The 23,335-nt window shown below is 31.6% G+C and overlaps 1 protein-coding gene across 6 annotated transcripts in view; it reads left to right on the top strand.

Annotated features, from left to right (window-relative positions):
* Positions 1–23,335, top strand: part of LOC123273099 (dachshund homolog 2) — a 230,557-nt gene that overhangs the window by 134,183 nt on the left and 73,039 nt on the right. For all 6 annotated transcript variants that reach the window (XM_044740336.1, XM_044740345.1, XM_044740331.1 and 3 more), the window contains 3 exons: positions 6,275–6,351; positions 7,798–7,968; positions 12,493–12,720. In XM_044740336.1, the coding sequence (XP_044596271.1) occupies positions 6,275–6,351; positions 7,798–7,968; positions 12,493–12,720 (476 nt within the window). The remainder of the gene's footprint in view (positions 1–6,274; positions 6,352–7,797; positions 7,969–12,492; positions 12,721–23,335) is intronic.

The raw sequence follows: 23,335 nt of genomic DNA, 5'->3' as shown, positions 1-23,335 counted from the left end.
GTTGATTTTACATTTAGCCGCGGCAGCCCAGATCCGAAATCCACTGGGGTCGAAGGAATAGAAAGGGGTCGCGTTATCTTCTGTAACGCGTTACCAGGCATATGTCTAACCCACATGCGACACATCAGAGTCGTTCACAAAAAATATCCATAAATATAGAATTTAGTTCTCTCGACTCTATACGATACTCATAATTTCAGGATTTATGTTTTTATGCTTCTGTGAGTCATTGTCATGTAGAACAGATTATCTTATTTTTTTCGTAAAAAATTTTTTGTATTATCAAAAATCACAATGATAGTAATTTATTAAAAGATTTATATAATTAAATCCTTAGCAAGTAGTTTTCCATTCCTCGTCTGCAAATCTCGATCTCACTAACAGCAAACGAAGGGAGGCATTAATATATAAGCAAATAAGCCGAGGACAAAAAGTGTCTGGTCGTTTAGCAGACAGTAACTGGGTGAGCGATAAACTGGCTCACTCCTTCTCCATTACTTGCTATTCAAGCCTATTGTCCCGGCTCATTGCTATTGTCTTCCAGGTAATCATGCAGTGTCTTCATTTTGATTCCCGTTATCACCGGAGGTTATATTGCCCCAGAAACAATTTAGCTCAATCAACCCAGAGAAAATGCTGTCCCGTAGTCCCGTTGTCGTCGACTACAGTTTCAGTCTTAGTCTTGGTAGTCTAATTAAACCGCTGTCGCTCTAAGAAGCATAAACTTTGGGTTTAACGTCTTGGGCTCTAACTCTACTTAATCCACCGAAGACTGGCGACTGTACAACATTTGACTCGTACAGCAACGAAATATATCTATCTACACATAAGCTGATTCAACGGAACTCGGGGAGTCTCATTTCCTGTCCGCGGGGGTTCTATCACTGGGGTTGGATGCGCATAATTAGCTGCATCGTTCCTTGTCAAGGAAGGGAGTCTTGGTCTGATCGATTATTTGAGAAATACTGGAGAGCATCAGCGTCAGCTTCAATGAGATAGGGATAGGAATAAAAACGGAGAAAAAATAAAATATGTAAAGAGGGCAGACCAGGGGAGTCCTAATTATTTCATCCGGCATTACAAGTCGTGACTCGTCCAAAGACTCACTGGCTCTTTGCATTCCAAATAATTGAACGTTATTCGGCATAATTGAAGGCTCATGTTACCACCGTTAGCTTGGTGCGTCTTTCTTCCTGAGCTCGAGCAAAAGTATCTCCACCCTCTGATGACTTTGTGCTTTACTATTACTATTATATTATGTTTCTTTATTTACAAGCACCCTCATCAGGTTGACGAGCCTCGGCCTAAAATATCGTCCCGAGTATCCAATGTAACATCCGCGAAATTAATCTCAATCGTCGGTACACGGGCGAGGATCATTTATCAGCGACTTGTTACCCTGGTACGGGTGAGGAGTCAGAGGCGCGAGAACCGGCACTCTCGCTGCTATGCTCGTATTCTGGATTGATATCACCGTTCGCAACGCTAGTCTGCGTATGATTGTGTCATGACTGCTGCTGAGATCTATTAGTCAAGGCTGCACCGAGGGGAGTTTCAGTTTATCAAACAGAATATGGATAGTTTTGTTTTGTTCCATTCTCTTCTCCGGGAGATCCGTGTCCAAATCTGTTAGCTTCCTCGCATTCTATTTTTACGCTTTTTTATGCTGGGCTTGGGAATTCAATTTGTAGTTTGGGGTGTCATGAAGGTTTGGAATGTTCAAATTCAACTTTTTATAAGTAGAAAATTGTGTCTAAAAAATTATATTTCTTATTTTTTCATCATTTACGCCATAATATATGAATAAAAAAAGTTTTTTTTTTTAAGATGTTTCTTTTGTTAAAACTATTAAATTATTAGTATGAATTTTATTTAGCCAAGTATGTTAAATGAAAACGATTTAAATAAGTTAATTTGCCAAATTGTTGAGTTATATTGTCAGAATTAAATATCTAATTGAATAAATATTACTTTAGTTTCTTAAAACTTTATTCACAAATTAAAAAACTTCATCCAAATAATTTTATTTTAATTTTAAAAAATTGTAGTCAATTTTAAAACTTTTTTCTGGTAAAATTCTCTATTTATTGAAAAAATTTTTTTCTATTATTTGCAAAATAAACGGAGATACAGAATTTTGCTATTATTTATTCGTAATTAATTTCAATGCTTTATTAATTATAATAGAACAATTTTTTTAAAAATTAAATACCTTCCTATTTTTTTTTATTATTAATTTTCAAAGTAGTAATTTATAGGTTTATGTATTAATTGAGGTAAAGATGAAAAAAAAAATAATATTGTAAACAGTAGACACTTTGATCTATTCACAATGCATGTATATACAATTCCGATACAAAAAAATAGATTAAATTTACGAAAAAATGTCCAACTTTGCCGACTTTATTGAGGTCGAAGAATGCCCGGTATTCGCTGATTGAATCTTCGACCCCTCTTAACATCTGCTTCTTTTTCTTTTTGCAGACCAATTTGATAAATGTTGTAAACGTGTTTGACAATATTTCATAGCATTGCTATATACATACCACTTCAGTCAGATGAATAAAAAAAATAAAGTTGTCAAAGACACTGGGTACTCGGCTGTAATTTGATATTTAATCTCCTTGTCTTCCTTAAACAATTATCAATAATAATGTAAAGAGTCTTGAAGGACGGTGGTTCTCGACACTCAGCTTCTTCTTTGCTTCGAATGACACTTACTTGGAAAATTTTCGTCACTTTGGATCATGTTACTGGTCTCGCAGAAGAAGAGCCTGCAAGAGAGACAAAGAGAAAGACAGAGATAAAGAGAAAGAGGGAGAATAACTCTCACCCTTTTCCTTATTCCTTCGCAGACTACATCAGGCTGTTTATTATTCCCTCTTGCAGGTTTCTTCGAGCAACGATATTAATGATACTGGAGACTGCTCTTGGGCTTCTAATGAGAAGGATATTGTTTCAGTGGAGGCAACAACATTTTTCAACACTATTAATTAATGTTAATAATTTTAATCCTCAAATATATTCAAACATTTTAAGAAAAATATGTCCAGAATTAAAACACTCAAAACCGAATGAATATATTTAAATCTAATAATTTGATGTTTTTACGCAATTTCGTGGTCATATATCGAATTGTCGTATCATAAGGAGAAAATAAGAATAATATTTATGACTACTGTTAAAAATAAAACATAATTTATTGATAAATATTGGAATTTACTAATTTCAATGTTTTTTTCCAATTTTTTGCATGAAAAAAGATATACGGTGATTTATATCAGAAATAAATATTTATTACTTGAGAAGAATTAAAAGCAATCAAAATAATGAAAATTTAATTTTCTTCATTGGATCATTTCACTTGTGTATGAACTAAAAGCTTATGAACGTCGACTCGGTGATATGAACAACTGAAACGTTTGCAAACCCTCGACGGCGTTAATATATATTACGGGTTTAATTATCTGCTCAGCCTCCTCATTCATATAGAGTAATTAGTGCCGCTCATTTTAATGTAAAATCTACTGCGAAAAGCCTGCGTTAATATAATATAAAATGAAATAAAATAGAACTTGCCAATTAATTCTATATTTTAATTAAAAAAAATTATTTTTAATTAAATAATTTCCCGAGTGAAAAATGCTAAACTTTGTGCGTCAAGCAACAAGTTATTCCCTTCTTTCGCTCGTACTCAATATATAATATTAATATTACAATATTTAATGTTATGTGTAAATATTTATGTTACTTTGTTGACACAAATGCCGCAATGTGTTTTATTATGGGAAAATTTGTCTGTCGCGGACGAAAAATCTAAAATCAAACGCACCCTCGTGGCACAGCGACTCGCGATAATGATGACAACAATTGTAATTTTGGAGAACAAAGGACCGTGGTTATGAATACGAGAGTTATGCCTTTTAGATCTACATACATGCCTCCAGGTTTTTCCAATAAACCTACCCACCAGTTCACGTTAAATAATGTATAGAGTATAGAGTATGGATATACATACACCGAAAAATTTACGGATTAAACGGGGGATGAATGTTTTTTTATTTATTTATTTTTTTTATAGTGAAATTAACTCTTAGCGAGAGTTCGATCTTGACAATTAAAAAAAAATAAAGGTTTTTTGTATTGGAATTTATGAAAAATATCTGTCTTTTTGCTTAAAAAATTGCTTTTTACGGTTTTAACATACAGAGAAAAAATCATATGATTAAAAAAGAATATTGTTTTTAAAATTTCACTCTTATGATGAGATAATATTGTTTGAATTAGTTCAATAAATTCACACTTGAATTAAAAACATAAAATCTTTTCAAAGAAACAAATTTTGAGATCCAAAATTCTTTAATCAAGACAATTACTTCTTTTCAAAATAATTTTTTAATTAATTAAAAATATTTCTCCTGAAGTCAAACAATTTTTTTTTTTCAGTGCACCAAATATTTATTTAATTACAAATTTAATAACCCAATAAATCAGAAATAGGAGCAGAGTAAAAAAATTGCTGCGAATGTAATGATGCGGAAATAAAAATAAATGTGTTTCTCGTCGAAATATATCTGGATAAAGAAAAGAAAGAAAGAAAGGTCTGGCAGTAAAAATGGTTTCCGTGAATTTTCCACGGTTGTTTAGCGGTTTGAACGACCGCGAGGCCATCAGTTTGTGACTTATTGCTCGTAGACACAGTATCTCCTGGTGTTTCTCTTTGAAAGCATTTTCTCATTAAAAAATTAAGGCTTAGGGCATAGGAGCCGAGAGCTGGGAGTCGGTAGACGGGAGACGGGAGACTTGGCGTCGGGGTTCTCTGTAACCCAAGAGGGCAGTGATGGGTGGCGGTCGGAATACAGAAAGGGCGTCGGAAAAGTATTATGTATAATAGGAGCCGTGAGCTGTTCTCGCGATGCCCTGGAAAATGTGGGTAAGTGCTCTTGGCTCCCAGATGCGCCCAATATTATATTTAATGATATTAACTTCTTACTTAATGGCCCGCGGTTCGATTCGAGGTGAAAAAAATCCTCAGACCAGAGACCAATTCTTAAAAATTTTTTCCTTTCTCTTGTATGAAAATCATTTTTTTTTTTTTAACTAAAAGTTATGTCAAATGAAAGCATCCAGTTAATTTTTCAAGCTCTAAATATTAAATAACATTTTTACAGCGCTCTGCTTGATGATAAAAAAGTTTTATTGCTGCGGTACAATTATGACCGGGATGAGGATGAATTCAAGTTAAAATAAGAGTAAAACGGAAAAGGGTTTTTATTGTTATGACCCAGGGGTTGTTTTTCAGCTTCGGCTGCGGGTTCGGCTTCAGCCTGAGGGTCACACACTGTCATTTACATCCGCCGGATTAATATACACAAAAGTTGCTGCCAAGAAATCTTAACGATTTTAATCCAGTCAACCACCACTTTGCTGCCGTAACTTTTTTCCCGAAGAAAATTTATATTATATATAATTATAATATAAAATGTCAACTGAAAACTTAAAAAAAATCTAAAATAAAATTACAAGATTAAAAGTTTTATCCTTGGCTAGTTTGTCGCTTCGAGCAGAGTTATAACAAGACTTGGTAACTCCAATATTCGTCAAAAAGTTATCAACAAAATTATAAATATCTAGATTCAATTTTCATGTTCATTATTAATTAAATTTATAAACATTTTGTCTTTTTATTATATTTTATTAACTTTTACGAAACTTGAAATATGTTAACCTTATACTTTGTACTAGGTTTGAATTTATGAAATTATGGCTTATATAATTTGTAAATTTTTACATTCAGCATACATAGTGTGCACTTTGTATAATTTATGTGTGCATCTTATGATCATTTGAGGACAGTTCTATGATCATTCAAAAACCACATTATTATTGTTATTATTTTTTTAATTTTTATTAAACATAAAGAGATAAAAGGTCGGTGAGAGTGAAAACGATAAAAAAAGGTAAAATAGTGTACGTGAGATGATTCAACATGAAAGCCCTCACTTATCAACCCACGCACCACGTACAATAATTACTTAATTATAACTTGTAGTAAAATAAAAGCAATAATAAAAACAATGATAATAATAATAAATAAATAAATAAAATTGACGAAAAGTTAAGAATAAGTTCCACGCCCGATCATTTGAATCAGCAATTTATTAACTCGCTGAGAGGCCTCTTCTTCTCATATTGTATATTGTATTATTTTATATGCTTAATGTTCAATCATATGCATGTACTAACATAAATAATGTGCATTTGTGTGTTCCAGGCTGAGAGAGGAGCGAGGAGAGGCTGACCGAGCGCTGGCGTTGGATCACAAACCGAGGGATCTCAGCTCCCACAATGGTATGTATACATTTTTCCATTATTTATATTTGATTAAATGAATATAAACGGAGAAAAGAACAAATAAAAATTCTCTTAATCAAATAAAATTTCGCCTCGATCAATTTAATTCCAATTGAAACTATCTTAATAAATTCTTTATGAATAATGACATATTATGACCGACCAAAATAATTTTTAAATAAAACGGTGGAATATAAAAGTCTCTTTTTTTTTGACTAAATAATTATGGATAATTGTGAACAATAATATAAAAGAAAAATAAATTGAATTGTCAATATTAAATACCCAAACTCATTTAATTTAATCGATAAAACCAATAGATATTCATCCCAAACCGTCGAAGGAAGTAGTGTGTCACAAGAATTAAGATAGTAAACCGAGTGATCAGAATGGAAGCCCAGCGATGCATATAAGTCCTCTTGACATTTCTCCTCTAAATAAAAGTTCAAACTTTATAACATCTTCCTATCCGGAGCCTTTTGTTTTTCCTGAGGCCAATTCGCTTTTATTTACGTACTCGGTCCCAAGATAAAATCATAAATAAATCAGCACGAGTATTTATTATAAATTATAAGAATAATAAAGAGTGATCTGAGAGGAGCGAGTCCTCTTTTATTTAGGTGTATCAGGTTTCCAGAAGATACACGGTACACGGTACGGCAAAGAGCCTTTCTCTCAGAATCTTCGTAATATTTTAATCCGTCTGGCCGAACCCTTTATCTCGCTTCGATTCTTCGTCTCTTATTCTCTTCGATATTCATCTTTTTATTTTATTTTATTTAGATTTGTTTTTTTATTTGGTGGACCGTCGACGTGTCTCTGACTCTATTTTAGTCCGATTGACTCCGTGTGACTTCGAGTTTGATTTATTCCGATGAATTCATTCATTTGTGTCCAAGTGGAGGTAACTTTTTTATTTTATTTTTATTCTAATAACCTCGGTTTTATTGGCGTTTATTTCCTCTGTCGACTGCTCGGGAGATTCACACGTCACCGCTCCACTTGGTGGGCATCATGGTCAATAGATCTATCCACATCAGGATTAAAACGCTTGTGGATATCACATATATTTACATATATATATATATATATTTACATGTTATAGGACTGGATGTATTGTAGAGGGAAATTAGGGATTGTGAGGTTAGGCTCGCAGTAGCTCAAGGGTCGCGAAGGGGATTGCGAAAAAGGACTAAGATATTTCACCGACACTTGTACTTGTATATAGAGAAGGGACGAATGTTACGTAAATAAAATCCATCACTGACCAAGACCTCCCATTTAATTTGTACTTATATTTAGTTTCATTTAATTTGCATTCAAATATAACACTTAAATTTTGATTGGACGGGTACTGAATAAATATTTGAAATTTATTTAAAATAATTTAGTAAACTTTATTAAATATAATTGGAATAAATATTTATGAATTTATAATTGTAGGCTCGTCGAATGGGCACAGCCCGGTGCTGAATCTTTCGAAAACCGCGGGAAGTGGCAGCATTGGCGAGCCATCTGGCAGCGAGGGCGCGGCTTCACATCGCTCACACGATGACGAAGATGAGGACGACAATTTGTCTGATGACCTGGAGGACGACAACGAGAAAGATGAAGGTACTTTTTTTTATTACTTTAATTTTAAGATTTGAAAATTTGATGTTTTATTTTGGTAATAATATCAATTAGTCATTAATAATAATTTATAGCAATCTGCCGGAAACAAAATTTTCCTTATTCCTCTCATTATGTAGAAGATGAGCGATCGCTGGTAAATTAATGAAAGAATCTTTAGATTAAAATATCATATTTTTTTAATGGAATACTTATAGGTAGTTAAAAAAATTTAGTGAAAAAACATAAATTCAAAAACGATCTCTTGATCGATTTTCAAAAATTCGTCGTTATAAAATTTAGAAATTTATAAAAATATCTATTTACTTTTTATAAGAAAAAAGTAATATAAAGTAAGGTTTTTAGTTCAAATTTAGTTTCCACACTGAAAAAAGATTATCTTGATTTAAGAGAAAAATTCGTGAATCAAGAAAATCATTTTGAAGAGTGTTATCGTCATAAATCAAGACGATAAATTTTTAAATCTAGCAAAATTTATTCAAATCAAGAAACATTTTTCAATAATTGAAACATATTTGATCGCTAAATTCAATAATTGAGTCAAATTTTTAAAACAAAAATTTCTTTCTTTCAAAAAGTGAATAAAAATATAAGTAATAGTTTATCAATAATCAAATCTTTAACACCTACGGACAATTTTACGTCATACTTGAATTCTAAAGTTCAATTTGACATTATAATATTCATAAAAGTTGTTTGTAAAAAAAATGACAAAAATCAAAAGTCGAAGATTTGATTTGAATGATTTAAAGTTAAAGTTGTCACGAGCATCAGCGTTAATTGGGTCCGGGCGAATTGACAGACTGGCAGGTGAGCCATGATACATCCTACCAGATATTATACACAATATCATACAACATAATATAATATATAATATATATATAACCTTTTATTTGCTCGGAATATGAAGCCCAAGCCGAAGAGCGAGCGCTAACTAACACTGCTCGAAAATAAGGATGCTCGTTTGGCAGCGATGATCGATGAGCGGGTTTGACCTGCCAGTCGTTTTACTCCGAGGACTCGCATTTTACACTGATGTTAATATGAGATGTGGGATGTGGGTGAACCTGGTCACCAGCCCCAGCCAAATCGATATAATTATTTTTATGGCTATAAGTAGTCAGCTGAGAAAAAGAAAAAGGGAAGAGAAGTTTTGGGCTGCAGATGTTGATGATGATGCTTGAAAAGAGATCGATGTGTTGAACACTTTTTAAGCAAATGTATTTGATGGGATGCGGCCGTATCCACTCTTACCTTACTCTTGCTCTTGCTCTTGCTGTTACTCTGTGACGGACGTTCTACCATCGATAAAAGACTGCCACTTCTCTTTGCTAATTGCCCTACTCGGGCAATCTCACTCTCGGTTTCTTTCTTTATTTTAAATCCTCGGCCGCATTATAACACTGCCCGTCGTTCATCACTGTCCGGAATCCCGGATAATTAATCACTCTTTTTTATTTTTTAAACACTAATCAAACCCGAGACGGTATTTTTGTTAGGGTGTTACGGTAAGGAGGTGATAAGATACATTGGTGAATAATTAGTTGATTTCCAAGTGACCGGCTCTTAACATTCCGATTTTAATTTATAACTAAATATTGTATGACTGATTTGGGATAGTTTTTATTTTTTGATCACTATAACTGCAGTTGAGATTTTTTCTCAATGTATAATAAAATAAATATTCTTTGAAAATTGACAAAATTTGAATCACGTTAAATTTATTTAAGCCAAGAAAAACTTTTTAGGTAAAAAATTTTTCTTCTTGATTCAAGACCTTGAAACTCTTCAAAATGATTTTCTTTTTTATTTTCAAGTCTTTTGTGAAATGTTAGTTTATCAAATTTTCAAAGATCTCTCCAAAAATTAGCTCGATTAAAAATTATTTAGGAATCACTCAAAATTTTTAAAGTTTTAAAAATCGCCAAAAAATTTTTATTTATATTTATCACTTTTAAAAATACTTCCATTAAATATTTATTAATTGAAATACAGTAGTAATAATAATAATTTTTCTGACTTTTACTGATATCTATCAAGTTGATAGCAAAAAATTTCAAGTTTACTATTCATATTCAAAAGTTCCTGGAAGACATTCTATGTACACTATTTGAAAAGTTTTAAAAATTCTGAATGAGCCCCAAAAAATTTTTCATAGGATTGATGTTTGATTAAACATACTAAACTAATATATTTTCACAGAAGACTCAAAAAAAAAAAAATATCCGGCTATTTAGCACTATTTTAATATTTATTTTGAATAACAATCAATTAAAAATGGAACGTAGCTATGATCCAGTCTGCATAAAAAATTTTCTCACATTTTCATCTTGCATCTAATGAACTAAGTATACTTTATCCCTGGACGGTGTTGATCTACACATATGAAGGTACGAGAAGCTGGTCCAGTAGTAAAGTCCGATGCGTGTTTTAGCATACCCGGGAGGGGCGATCTTAGCTCGTGTCTCGCAGCATGTTGTATGCACCGGTACATCCTACCTATGGTGATCGAAGTAGAACCCCATCGAATGTCCGTGGGAGTGTACACACCCGTGGAATGCCGTTCTGATTTAATGAGACTTAGTCCTGGGCATCTCCTCTACCGTCCCTGAATTCTCTTCTTGCCTCCTACTCCAACTCCTACTCTTCTCCCTCATCTCTCTTTTCTCGGAATTGAATTCTGATTTGCCGATTCCTCACCGACTGGCTCACGATAATGCCACTACAAGAAACCAGGAGAAGTTTAAACATTCAAAGTTTCTGGATTCTCGGCAACAATGCAAACATAATAAATATAAAGAAAAGTACAAATAAAAAAAGGAACTTTGGATTAAATGGGTTTGTTTTTTTATCCGATAATTGTAATGGTTTCCCGTAAAAGATAAAGCTTCAACCCAACCCGGGTATCAAAAGGGTGCCGGCTGCCCGGGTAGAGGCTAACGCTAAGAGTTCCGAGCATTAAATCCTGACCGATCTTGAGGCACGCTCACCAAGGCAATAAGTTACAGAATGCCGTTTCGTTGTAGGTGCGCACGCTGATAATTAAAAGACGATACAATAAATACACATATCATTGACCATAAAGCACACGGGCGACTCAACTCCCTCTTCTCGGTCTCAGTCCTTAGTATCCGGCTCGAGAGACCGATATAAGCTGCGTCTAATAAAATTCTCGGTTAAGTTGCGGTCACTTAGTGCATTGCCATAAGGTGAGGGTTTCTCTCTCCCGAATGGAGACTCCAGACTAAAAGAGTTGAGATTGAGAACCCACGCAGACATCTTGTCCACTAGCACTCACCGGCAATAACCATAAGACACTGGCTCTCGGCTTTTTTACCTTTTGTTCCTTTATTTCGCGGTGTCGCTCGCCACCCGCACACTCTTACTAATCGTCTCAGGTCTGTTTATTTTTATTTGTTTATTTATTTATTTTTTTATCTGGTATTAATCCTCCGTCCTTTAATTTTTTGTTTTGTTATTATATTGGGCCATTCGTTGTCTTAAAAATGTCCTAAAGATCGGCTGCCAGGGAAAAGGAGCTGAGGATTCCGTTGACGCTAAATCAGGTTCCCTGGTGAAGTGAAGGGTTACAAGCGAATCCCGGGGTTACGACTCCCAGACACGCACCTTGCATAAGTCTTGGGTCCTACGGCTCTCAAAAGGCTCAACCTTGTTGCCCGTTTACACCCGCCCGATTTATTAATCCTTTAATATGTCTAACATACATATACTACGCATTTTGATATTTTTAAAATGTTGCTCAGCACGAAATTCACCTGTTGATATAAATCCTAGGTAGTTATTTTTATCTTTAATAGATATTCAATTAAATCATAAGAAGAATTTTGAATTTTGAGGGTGGATTCGGAAATTCCAGGATTTTTTTGTGATTTTTGTTTAGATTTATACGTAAAAATTAATGAACAAATTTTTGTTCTTATTTAATGTGCTCATCTGCAGATTAAAGAATTTTTGTTCAAGTTTTCTGATCTTTTTTCTTAATTTCTTCATCTGCAAAAAAATAAATTTTAATTTATGTTAGACTTCAATAGAATTCAATCTTTTAATACATCCAGCGAAGTAGATGTACGAATTAGCTTTGTACAATAAAATGTATTTTTACACACAAAAAAAAAAAAAAAATTTCTTGCGCCAAGAAAATTTTAAGGAAAACGAAAGTTATTTTGGAGCAAGAAAAAATTTTCTTGCCTTAAGAAATTTTGACTTCATTCAAGAAATTTTTTGAACCTTCCTTAATATTTTCTTGAGTCAAAAAAATTTACACTCCAGTCAAGAATTTTTTTTTTTTTCAGTGTAAAACTTTTTACCATATTCAAGATTATTAATCTAAAATTTTTAAAACACTAAATTTAACAATTTGTTTTACCTGCTTATGATTGCCGATTGCTAGTCTTAATAAATAATTTTAAGATTGGATTAAAAATAATAAAAAACAATTTAAGGTACTTAATTTTTAATAATTATAAATAAATAAAACTGTTCTAGATCTCTCAGATGTCCCAGAAAATCTTCCGCTGCCACCCCCAGGTTCAGAGAGTCCTCCCCAGGCGTTGAACTACTCCCAAATAGCCTCTGCAGCGGTAGCAGTGTCGCAAGGGGCGCAAGACCCCTCGGTTTCGAGCACGGAAACCCTCCTGAGGAATATCCAGGGCCTGCTGAAGGTCGCCGCGGACAATGCACGCCAGCAGGAGCGACAAATAAACTACGAGAAAGGTCAGTGGCAGGGCTTTCTTAAGACACTTGAGGGCGCTCTCCACAATTTCATTATCTACCAACTGTCTCAAAATCACATTAAGAGACACTAATTTATTTATTATTATTACTATATTACTATACTATTGCTACTACTCTACTCCCGATTGAATAACCAGCGGAGGATCCCCCGATCTCGATCGATCTCTCGTTTGTCATTTAATCTTTTATTTGTTCATACAATCATTATTTATGTTATAACTTATAGCTTATAAACGTATAACTATAACTATACCTGAGGACAGCACTTTATAACAATGACAAATTATTTTATTATTTAACAAAAGTGTCGTGTAATCCAAGTGAACGAGAGGTCGATCGATAGTATCGCAATGCCGTAAATCATCGATAAATAGAGATTGTGTTACGGGTGATCTTTAACCTGTTGTAAGATTCTAGCCGTTACTTTTAGTCTCTCTCATAATTACATATATCTATATATCTATATAAATATATTGTATTATATTCTATATTCTAGATTCGTGTTCATTATTCTAACAATATATATACAAACAACACCTTAACAATTAAAAAATAATATTTAAAATGTTTATTTGTTCATTATTTTTTTTTAATCTTTACATTTTCAAGTTTTGTCGTCATTAAAATTAATTGCGCATGACAGTAATTACGGGAGTTTTATTTTATGAAATTATTTTATTGATCTCGGTTATGATTAATGATATCACGTTGAGAGCCATTCAAATAACGACGGTATTTAAATACATTGAAATTAGCAGGGTGATTTTGAAGATTATTTTTTTTCTGACACTTATCATCTTGAAAGTTACTCTTGAGTTTTAAAAATTAATTGATATTTTTATTTTATGTTCTCATCAAACTTCAAATTTTTTTTTATTTAAATGACATAAATTTTTTTTCTTCCAATAGAATTATTAATTTTTCTTTTTCACATGGAAAAATGTGTCTTTAATGAAAATTTTTACATTTTTTTCAAAATACTCATATGTCATGTAAATTTTTGAAAAATTGTCTTGTATTTTTTACAAAGATTTTAAACCCCTAACACACTAATTTTTATTATTTTATTAATATAAAAACAAATTTAAAAGAAGAATTTTTTTTTTTAATTTTTTTCGAAAAAAATTTCACTTTTTGTTAAAAAAAAAGTCATCAGAAAATTTTTTTGCATGTCCTGAGAATTCAAAAATCGAATATTGATATCCTTAAAAATTGAAATATCAATTGAAAAAAAATTTTCTTAGACTTAGGAGTAACTTTTGATACAATAAAAAAATTATTTTTTTAGTCCACCCTGACATCAATTAAAATACAATGATATTTAAATTAAAATACTGCAAAAAAAAAACAATAACGATAATAATAATAATATTAATAATGATGATGATGATGAGGATGATAAAATATAAGAATCTTCCGGTTATTTAAGTGATTTTAAAGATAAGATTTAAAATGTTGTAAACGATATATTTTCTCTCGATATCGATCTTGTTTAACATTGTACTTTATCTTCCGATCAACCGATAATGAACAATGCATGTAATGTCATATATTTACGACACTAATGATTTACAGACACAATATTTTATAATATATATTTAATAACAATAACAATAATAATTAACAAAAAGGTCACGGCGTATTTTAGTGATACTCAAGATCGATAACGAAATTAATATTTTATAATTATTATTATAAATAACATACATTAAATAATGATAATGCTAGAAGTGGATGATGATGATGATGATAATGATAATGATATTAATATAAGTAGACAATATAAATGTTGCCATAGTCACTAAATATTAGCAACATACGCATGTAAGGCGTTAGGTGTTTTTTCTTACTTTTTTGACTATTGTATCGTTATGTTATATTTGTAAAAGTCTGTCAGACTCTACAGCTCTGATATATCATAATTATTTAATTCTTATAATATTAAATTTAAATATATATATATATATAATAATAATATTGATGATTATTGATATAAATGATATAAAGTTGATAATAAAAATAAATTGTAAACAATATAACTATGAGATATGAGTTTGTGTGCTCAAGCAATAGCAACTGTTTTTTTTTTGTCACTGCTTATAATAATGAAATTTTTCAAATGATATTCCGACGAACATTTTCTTTTGCTTGAGTATATGACTTATTGATTAAAATAATTTAATTACCAATTATTGCATGAAATTAAAGTTTTTAAAAGGGTATTTTATGCTTAAAAAATTAATTCAATAAAAAATTAATGAATGATTCGAACCAAAATTAACAATATAACGTTCTAACATTTTTTTCAATTATTAAATTTAAAAAAAAATCTAAAACTTTATACGAATATTTTTTTTTAATCTTTAAAAATCTTAGCAAATTTGCCAAATTTTTTAGAAAAAAATTCTCTAATAAATTGAAATGAATATAGAATTTAATTCTTTTGTCACATGTGTTTAATATTTTTCATCAATTTTTTAACTTGAAAAAATTATCATTCTAAGAATACAAAAATTTTTTAATATAAAAAAATTGAAACTAGATAATTTATCTAATTTTAATTAAAAAATCCAACAAACAAAAAAATTGTTTTGGATTGATGTGATTAGCTAAAAACAAATTCAGCCCAAGATTAGAAGTGAATAAAAAAATCGGAGCGATTAAATACTCGAGCGAGGCAGCTCCTTTTACACCAGATGGTTTTACATACTCGGCTATCGAGTTACTTGCACATAGTCGACAGCCCACAGCCCACAGCCCTTTTACGCACATGCCAGCTCAGTAATGTCCACAGCAACCCGCCATACACACAATACATAACATAAAACACGAGTAAAGCAAGTAAAGAGCAAGAGCATAACCCACATAATAACCGGGCGACTCCTCAAGTAAAGGTATTATGTTATCCCGTAAGACTTGATTGACACAGACAGCCTCATGTTATCAACGTTATTTGTTTCCTGGACCCCCCGTGATAGTATTGCGGTCTGATCCTTAGCGCGAGCTTCCTGTCCGCGACTGCACTCCCATTATTTGAATTTTTCTTTCTATCTATTCTATTCCTTCTTTTATTTCCTTTCATTTTTATCTCCCGCAATATCGTATTACGTAATATGTTTAGCCACTAAATCTATCCACCATCCACCATCCATCATTCATTATCATTATTATTATCGTTAAAAGATTACACACATATTTTATGTTAATAAACCCTCGGATTATTATTTAAACACTTATCTGAACATCGACATCATTTGTGGCAAAAATTTAACTTGGTAAAAAAGAGTAAGAATCTATCTCTACACAATCTCCGGTTTTTAAGATTAAAATCGATAACAACTAAAAATATTTCCATCAGTATTTATCCTTAACTATCTGATTATTTGTGTTGAGTAGTCTTTGTTTAAAATCTTCACTTTTTGATTTATTACAACGCACTCTAACGTTTACACTGAGACAAAAAAATATTTTTATTAAGAATTATCAAGAATATATTTTCTTGTCTGAAGAATTGGTCAAATTGATTAGAATAATTTTTATTCTATTTAAAAAAAAAATTGTTCATTTTTTCTCATATTATAATAAGAACGTATTAATGTTTTTTTTTTTTTTTTTTTTTTTTTTTTATTTTGTCGAAACATTCATAAATTAAATGGTTAATTTCAAAAAATTTTTGATCCAAAAAAATTTTGATCATTATATATATTGGATTATTATATATAGTATTTCTATATATATATAGTAGTCTGACTTGCACTACAGCGCCGCTCTATAAGTCGGATGTTGTAGCGTGAGCAAAATGCTCATAACGTGAGTGCTGACGGGTTAAAAATATTTGTTAATATTTAACAAATCATTTATTAGAGACCACTTTTTAGTCCTTAACAAATATTTCTTAGTATTTAAAAATATTTAATAAATGAATATCAGCTTTATTAAATACAAACAAATAATTTTAAATACAAAGAAATATTTGCTTAATACTAAAAAGTGGTCTCTAATATATGATTTGTTAACTATTAACAAATATTTTTAACCAATATTTTTCGATACAAATAAATCCTTTTATTAGTATAGGAGTATCAAAATGTTGATAAAATATTGGAAATTAAAAAAAATAATTATTACCGTTATAGGATAAAATTTAAACATTATCATTCAGAGATAAAAATTTGCACTATTTAAAAAATATTTTTGACTCAATTAAGAAAGACTGAAGCAAGTGAGGCTCCAGGAGTCTTACAAAACAGAAGAACAGAACGTGGTCTCGATGCACACCGTCGTTTAATTCCCTCGGGCCATAAACCTCTGTTACTTGTTTCTGGTTCTTAATCTTTAGGCCTCCTCTCCACCCGGGCCGACAACGAGGACGAGCCACGACCAAGCAGCAACGGCTTATAACATGTAGAATATAGCAAACAGCATATGGACAACTTTGTTCGGAGACAATATGACCGCATCCGAATAAGTAAGACTGTATGGGGTATGGGGTATGGTGTATACCCACCAGATAGACGGTATCGCAGATCCTCAAGGAGATAACCCACAGCACGGATCTCGGGCTTATATTAAACGACGCTAAATGTGTATAAAGACTGGCCAGAGGAGGCAATCAGAAGCGCCAGTTAAGGAGCCCCGGCCCAACAAAGAGGACTCTCCAGCCAAACTCCCTGAGGAGGAACGAGGACGGAGAGAGTTGTGGATTGAGTTGTAGCCGCGAGTGGAGGATCTTATGTAGATTCCTTGTAGATCGTGCACCCGATTCGATCGCGATCGCATAGAGGTACCGGGTTAATTAAAATTGTACCCGGTAACTGAGGGTGGAGATGAATGTAAGAATATAAGACCCCAGATTTTTATACTTTAGAATTATAATAATAATAATGATGATAATAATAACAATAGGAGTAATGAAATAATAGCCTCTTGATAAAGATTTCAGCTTGGCTTTTTTGTTCAATTGAAGTTTCGGAATTTTATCCTTTTGGTGTTTCCAAGATTTTTTATTAGAAATTTTTAACGCGTCTGTATTGTTAAAAAAAAATTTAAATTTTGTCGCAACAGTCTTTTTTAATTTTCTTAAAACTTTTTTGAGTCTTATTTAAAATTGAATTTTTTATTTTTTATACACGAAAATCTACTGAAATTTTATAAAAAATTTTAATACACAAAATTTAGTATTCCTAGAATTAATTCAAGCTAAATATATAAAAACAAAAGTGAAATTTTGAACAGGATATTTTTTTTTTGATCAAGTAGTATTTTTTTCATTACAAAAAATAACAAATGAGAATAATGATCATAAAGCATACCATAGTATAGAGAGTGTCTACTTATGTATGTAAGTAAAGAGTAGTATAAAGTTAACATTTAATGATTTATAAATCTAATCGTATTTCACTCAACGCAAAAGTCTTTATTGTGTCTGTGGACGGGCATAAATGTGTCGGGCGAGCAAACAGAAATATTGATATAAACATCCGGCCGTCCACCTACTGAACGTTTTCTTTAAATAATATGCGTATTCATAATACGAAGATGGCCCTCCGGTGGTAGGTATCCTTCTTATTAAAACTCCTTTTACTTTTTATTAACCCGGCACTCAAGTGCGCTGATTGATTTATGGGCAACCCCAGCTAGGCCCTACAGCCTCAACTCTGCACTCAGCTCCGACTCTGCTCTGCCCACGAGAGTATAAAACCGACAGCCGTCGATATCTCTCTTCTCAATAATCGACTATTGATCCAATCTACAATCACTTACACCGGATTTAGATTTATTTAAAAATTATTGGGGTAATAATTCATTATTTTTTAACTTGTATTCTTCTGCTAATTATTTTTCTCAATTTGTATATGAGTTAAGTTTGATGATATGGCTGCCTCATTTCAAGACACAGTAATTGATCCTTCTTAGATTTTTGTTTTTTGTAAAAGAAAAGTTTATATTCAAAAATCATAAAAAATTTCATTGAGTCACCAAAAATATATTATTATTTTTATTTTATTAGATAATTGCTTATAAAGTGTTACCGACAGCAATATGTTGAATATTAAATTGCAAAAGTAAATTTTAGTCTTACAATTATTGCTATCTTTAAACAGATTATGTCAACATACGTAAAAAAATACGTCAAGGATAGTTATATGTCAAACAAATATTGAGAACTTGATAAAAATTTTTTTGACCTTTCCGTATAGGACAATATATATTCATATCTATTTATAATAATTTTTTGTTATTCAAGTAATTGATTAAGCTGAAAATCAACGTTATATAAGCTCCTTAAACGAGTCAAAAAAATGATCTCTGTTTTAGAGTTTAAATACCTTAAACCAATAACTCTCTTCTAAGAAGAAGATTCAGCCATCATGCGCTCTCTGTTGGAGATTTTAAAAACTAACTTAGATAAAAAAATTACATATGGGCATGTCAAGTTATATTCGGATATGTTGAGCTACATTAAATCAGATATGAGTAGATTAAGCCATATATGGACAAATATAAACATATATGGCCGTACAAGAAATTTTTTGTTGTCAGAATCAATTATAGATTTTCTCATATTTAAGCAGAATGCTCTTAGCTTTAAAAAAGGCATGATAAATAAATAAATAACTTCTGAGTGTACGGATCTCTTTTTAATAAATAGATAATTGCCAATAAAGCAAAGAAGATATATTAACAAAAACATTTATAAGAAAAAAAAAACATCATTATTTACTCCAAATATTAAAAAATGCAACAACACCAAAAAACAGGTCTAAAAATTTTCTGATACTGTATAGAGTTTTGAAATGAGACAGCCGAGTAATTAATAATTAGCCTGGGTCGTAAAAAAACTTGAAGAACAAAAGAGCAGAACTTGTGTGATATGTTGGGCATATGGGATCAACACACACGAGGATCTAACACATAACCCACGAGGTTATGAATATGCATAATAACAATAAATAAATATAAATATAAATACACACGTAAATATTAAAACAGATTTGTCCATGAGAGAGGAGGCCGTTTCGGAGCAGACAAACAACTTCCTTTGCATACATCGATTACGCTCGCGGTTCCCATTATTAGCCGACTATAATTTATTACTTTCCACCTTAATAAGCATAATAGTTCCCATGGCATTGGAGAGCTCATGTCCAAGGAGTAAGGATAAGGATAAGGAGCAGAAGGGGACTGAAAGATCAGGAGAGCTCACTGCCCTTTTTTTCCTCTTTTTCAGCCTCCGGCGCTATATTTCCACGTCGTGTGCGTGCGCGACCTCTGACCCAGAGACAATCGTTAAGGTAGCACGGGCCTTTGAACGCAGATATATTTAATTACCTCTCCACTCTAGGCTAACACTGCGTTGGTATAAACAGAAGATAGTCCAGATAAAAATTCAAATTAAATAATTTGATAATTTCAAAATATATTTTATTTTAGATAATTTATTAAGTTTTTTAATTAACGAGTTTTCATTTTTAGGCGACACTAGAACATACCTTCGCGCTTAAGGCATGAAATAATTATATGTGTATGTTTTGGATTTAAAACGGCTGACGGTTTCCTCCCCCTCTCCCCTACTGTACTTGACACGTGGTTACAGGTTTATAACTCAGAAGCTTTTCGAATCGCCGCAACAAATTGTGTCTGTGTGCTTGCTAGGGTTCAGACTTTGGGAAGATGTATCGTAATGTAGGATCCAAGTGTGTGTGGGTATATGTTTTATTGGTGGGTGTTTAACATACGTTGTGTGAGTTAAACGTCTGAGTGTTATGTAGTGTAGAGGATATTTTTATGGCATGAAAACTGTACGCCCGGTCCCAATGTTGCTACATGGTGATTGAAATGCGGGTTAGTGGTTAGGCTCCTGCTTTGTCAGACAATTCGGCTGCATGTCCGACAATGTCGTGGCTACTGAGAGTTACTCAAGAGCTTCTTCATTTTTTTTACAGGTAATCTTTTTAATAATAAATTAAGTATTTTTTATTATATTGCGTTCCAGATTTCATTAATATTAAATTAATTTTTTTTTTAAGTAGAAAAAATTTCAAAAAGTTGGGACTGTACTTGTTCATAAATTTTGTATAGTAAAAATTTTTGTAAAAATTTAAAAATTGGCAAAAACTTTATTTCACCAAATTAGTTTTAAATTTTATGTTAAAATTTTAATATTTTCAAAGTATTTATATTAATTATTGCTATTAATAAATTTTTTTATAAATTTATACACTATAAAAAATTATATTTAATTTGTTAACATAAATTTTAAATTTATAATTGCAAAATGAGTAATTTTTCAAAATTAAAAAAATGAAAAGTTTTATTTGTTAAAACAAAAACAAACTTAGCGTATTTATGGTGCTGATTAAAATATTTTTTAGTTCATGAAATTAATAAAAAAAAACTGAACATGCCTTGAATCTTTAGGAACGCAAACAACTTTCATAATAATGCATGCGCATGATTTACAAAAAAATGTAGCTTAATTATTAAAAGGATTACCTTGGGTAGTTGGTTAAAGTTATTTTTATTTGTGTAGTTTTTTTGAAAAAAAAAATGATGAGACCTTTCTTACACGGGCTAGTGCTGTGAATGAATTTTTAGCGGATTTTTTATCAAGACTGTGGATAATTGTACAGAGAAAAGGGCTCGTTATCCTCGTTAATTCCATGGGTTATAAGTATAAGGATAAGTAGTAAAAATAAAGGCTGGCTGGGTGGATGTGGCGAAATCGAGCAGGTATGTGTCACAGTGGATTCCACGGTGGCCGATCGCGGAATAAAAATAGGTAGAACAATACAATGTCTTGGTGGCTGGCTGGACCTTTGTAGACTGGAGAGTGGAGAGTGGAGAGAATCTTTAGTGGAAGAAAAGACGGTGGTTGTTGCCGTTGTTGGTTCCCACCTCTTGTATGTGAGCACGACTGAGTTAGCTCTTGCACGAAACGTATACGGGATTGTCAATTAAAGAAACCAACGGCTTAGCTTAGCATAAGGCACCGATACCAGAAAGTGTTGGTTCTATAGCTTAGTCTGTAAGACAGAGATGGTAACAGCAGAAAGGTAAAAATAAAGAGCAAGGATAGTTGTGTATATGTGCAGTGGTCGATGAGAAGAAAGCGAAGAATAAGCGAAGAGGCGGAGGATGGGAAAATTTAAGACGAGAAGAGAGTCCGGGGTCCGATGGAGACTCCAGCTCGAGAGTGGCTCGTTTGGTCGAGGGTGGATAATAAATTATAGCTAACACGGACAACAACCGCTTGATTATTTATTTAACAATAAAAGAAGCCCCCGGGGCTTCACCAGCGTACGTCGTGTTCTCATTGGGATCTCTGAAATATAATGACTGAGATTTGTTGCGTTACGTTGTTACGTTTTCGATTCAGACACAACATTCTGATACAACACGGAAAATTTTATTTTTATTCACTAGTCTTTATTTTTTTTCAGATTCTTTTCTACTCAATCATTTTTTTAGTTTTTTATTATAAAGTATAATTTCAGATGTATAATTGTCACGCATGCTTGAATAGTGTAAAGTATTCATTTTTTTTTTAACTTTTGCAAGTTTAACTGACTTCCGATGTTAGTAATTAGTTTAATTTTTTGGAAAATAAGTAACTTAATAATTAGAAAAATATGGTATAAAAAAATTTTGACTGAATTATTAAAAGTTCTAAAAAGTATAATTTAATTATTTTGATCTAATTAACACAAAGAATGTAAATTGGATGATTAAACAATTTTGACATTAAATAACCACAAAGGGATTACTTTTAAATAAATTTGATTTAATTATTAATAATAAAATATTTTTAAAAAAATTATAGTTATCCGATTGCTCTTTTATCTTAAATTTTCTCCTAAAATTGATTTTATAAAAACAAAAAATTGCTGTATTTTTCAAAATTACCCTAGATTTTAATTTTCATTAATTTCCAAATTTTTTAAAATTATCCTTCCAATTAATTCGATAATCAATCAATAATTAAGAATTTCCTTAAAACTAAAATTAAAAATAATTCCCGCTATAAATTTCAATAATATTATTTTTTTGACCTTCAATAAAATCAATTTTTTTTTCTTCTCTTTCTCACACTCGATATCATTTTAATTATAATCAAATTAACTGACCTTTAAAACAGCGAATAATTCAGTAATTAATCATGATATTGACGAGTAATCACTTGAGTAAAACGCGGAAATATTGAAATAATGAAAGCTTTCACCGGCAACATTCACGTTGAATGATAATAATGTTTACTTTTATTTAAAAAGTATACTCGCATCCAATAAAATCGATAATTTACCGGCAATAAAAAACAACATTTCAATTTTTACCTTTCTGGTGAAGCTTCAAGCTCCAGTGTGTCATTAACGACTTTCGTTTACTACATTGTAATATAAACAGCACAGAAATATATGCATATTGAGTTACATGTTGGTGTAGGTATAATTTAATAATAACATAACAAAATGAAACAAATAAAATAAGAGACTACCATTATTTGTCACTGCATTAGTATGAATTAAAATACTCCACACCGGACATTTAAATCTCAGCTAATTTATTTGACTGCTCCTTCGAATCATAAATACAT

This window comes from Cotesia glomerata, linkage group LG1 (genome assembly GCF_020080835.1).
Source record: "Cotesia glomerata isolate CgM1 linkage group LG1, MPM_Cglom_v2.3, whole genome shotgun sequence".
Classification (NCBI taxonomy): Eukaryota; Metazoa; Arthropoda; class Insecta; order Hymenoptera; family Braconidae; genus Cotesia; species Cotesia glomerata.
Note: the sequence above shows the minus strand (reverse complement) of the source record. Positions and strands in the feature narration are given on the sequence as shown.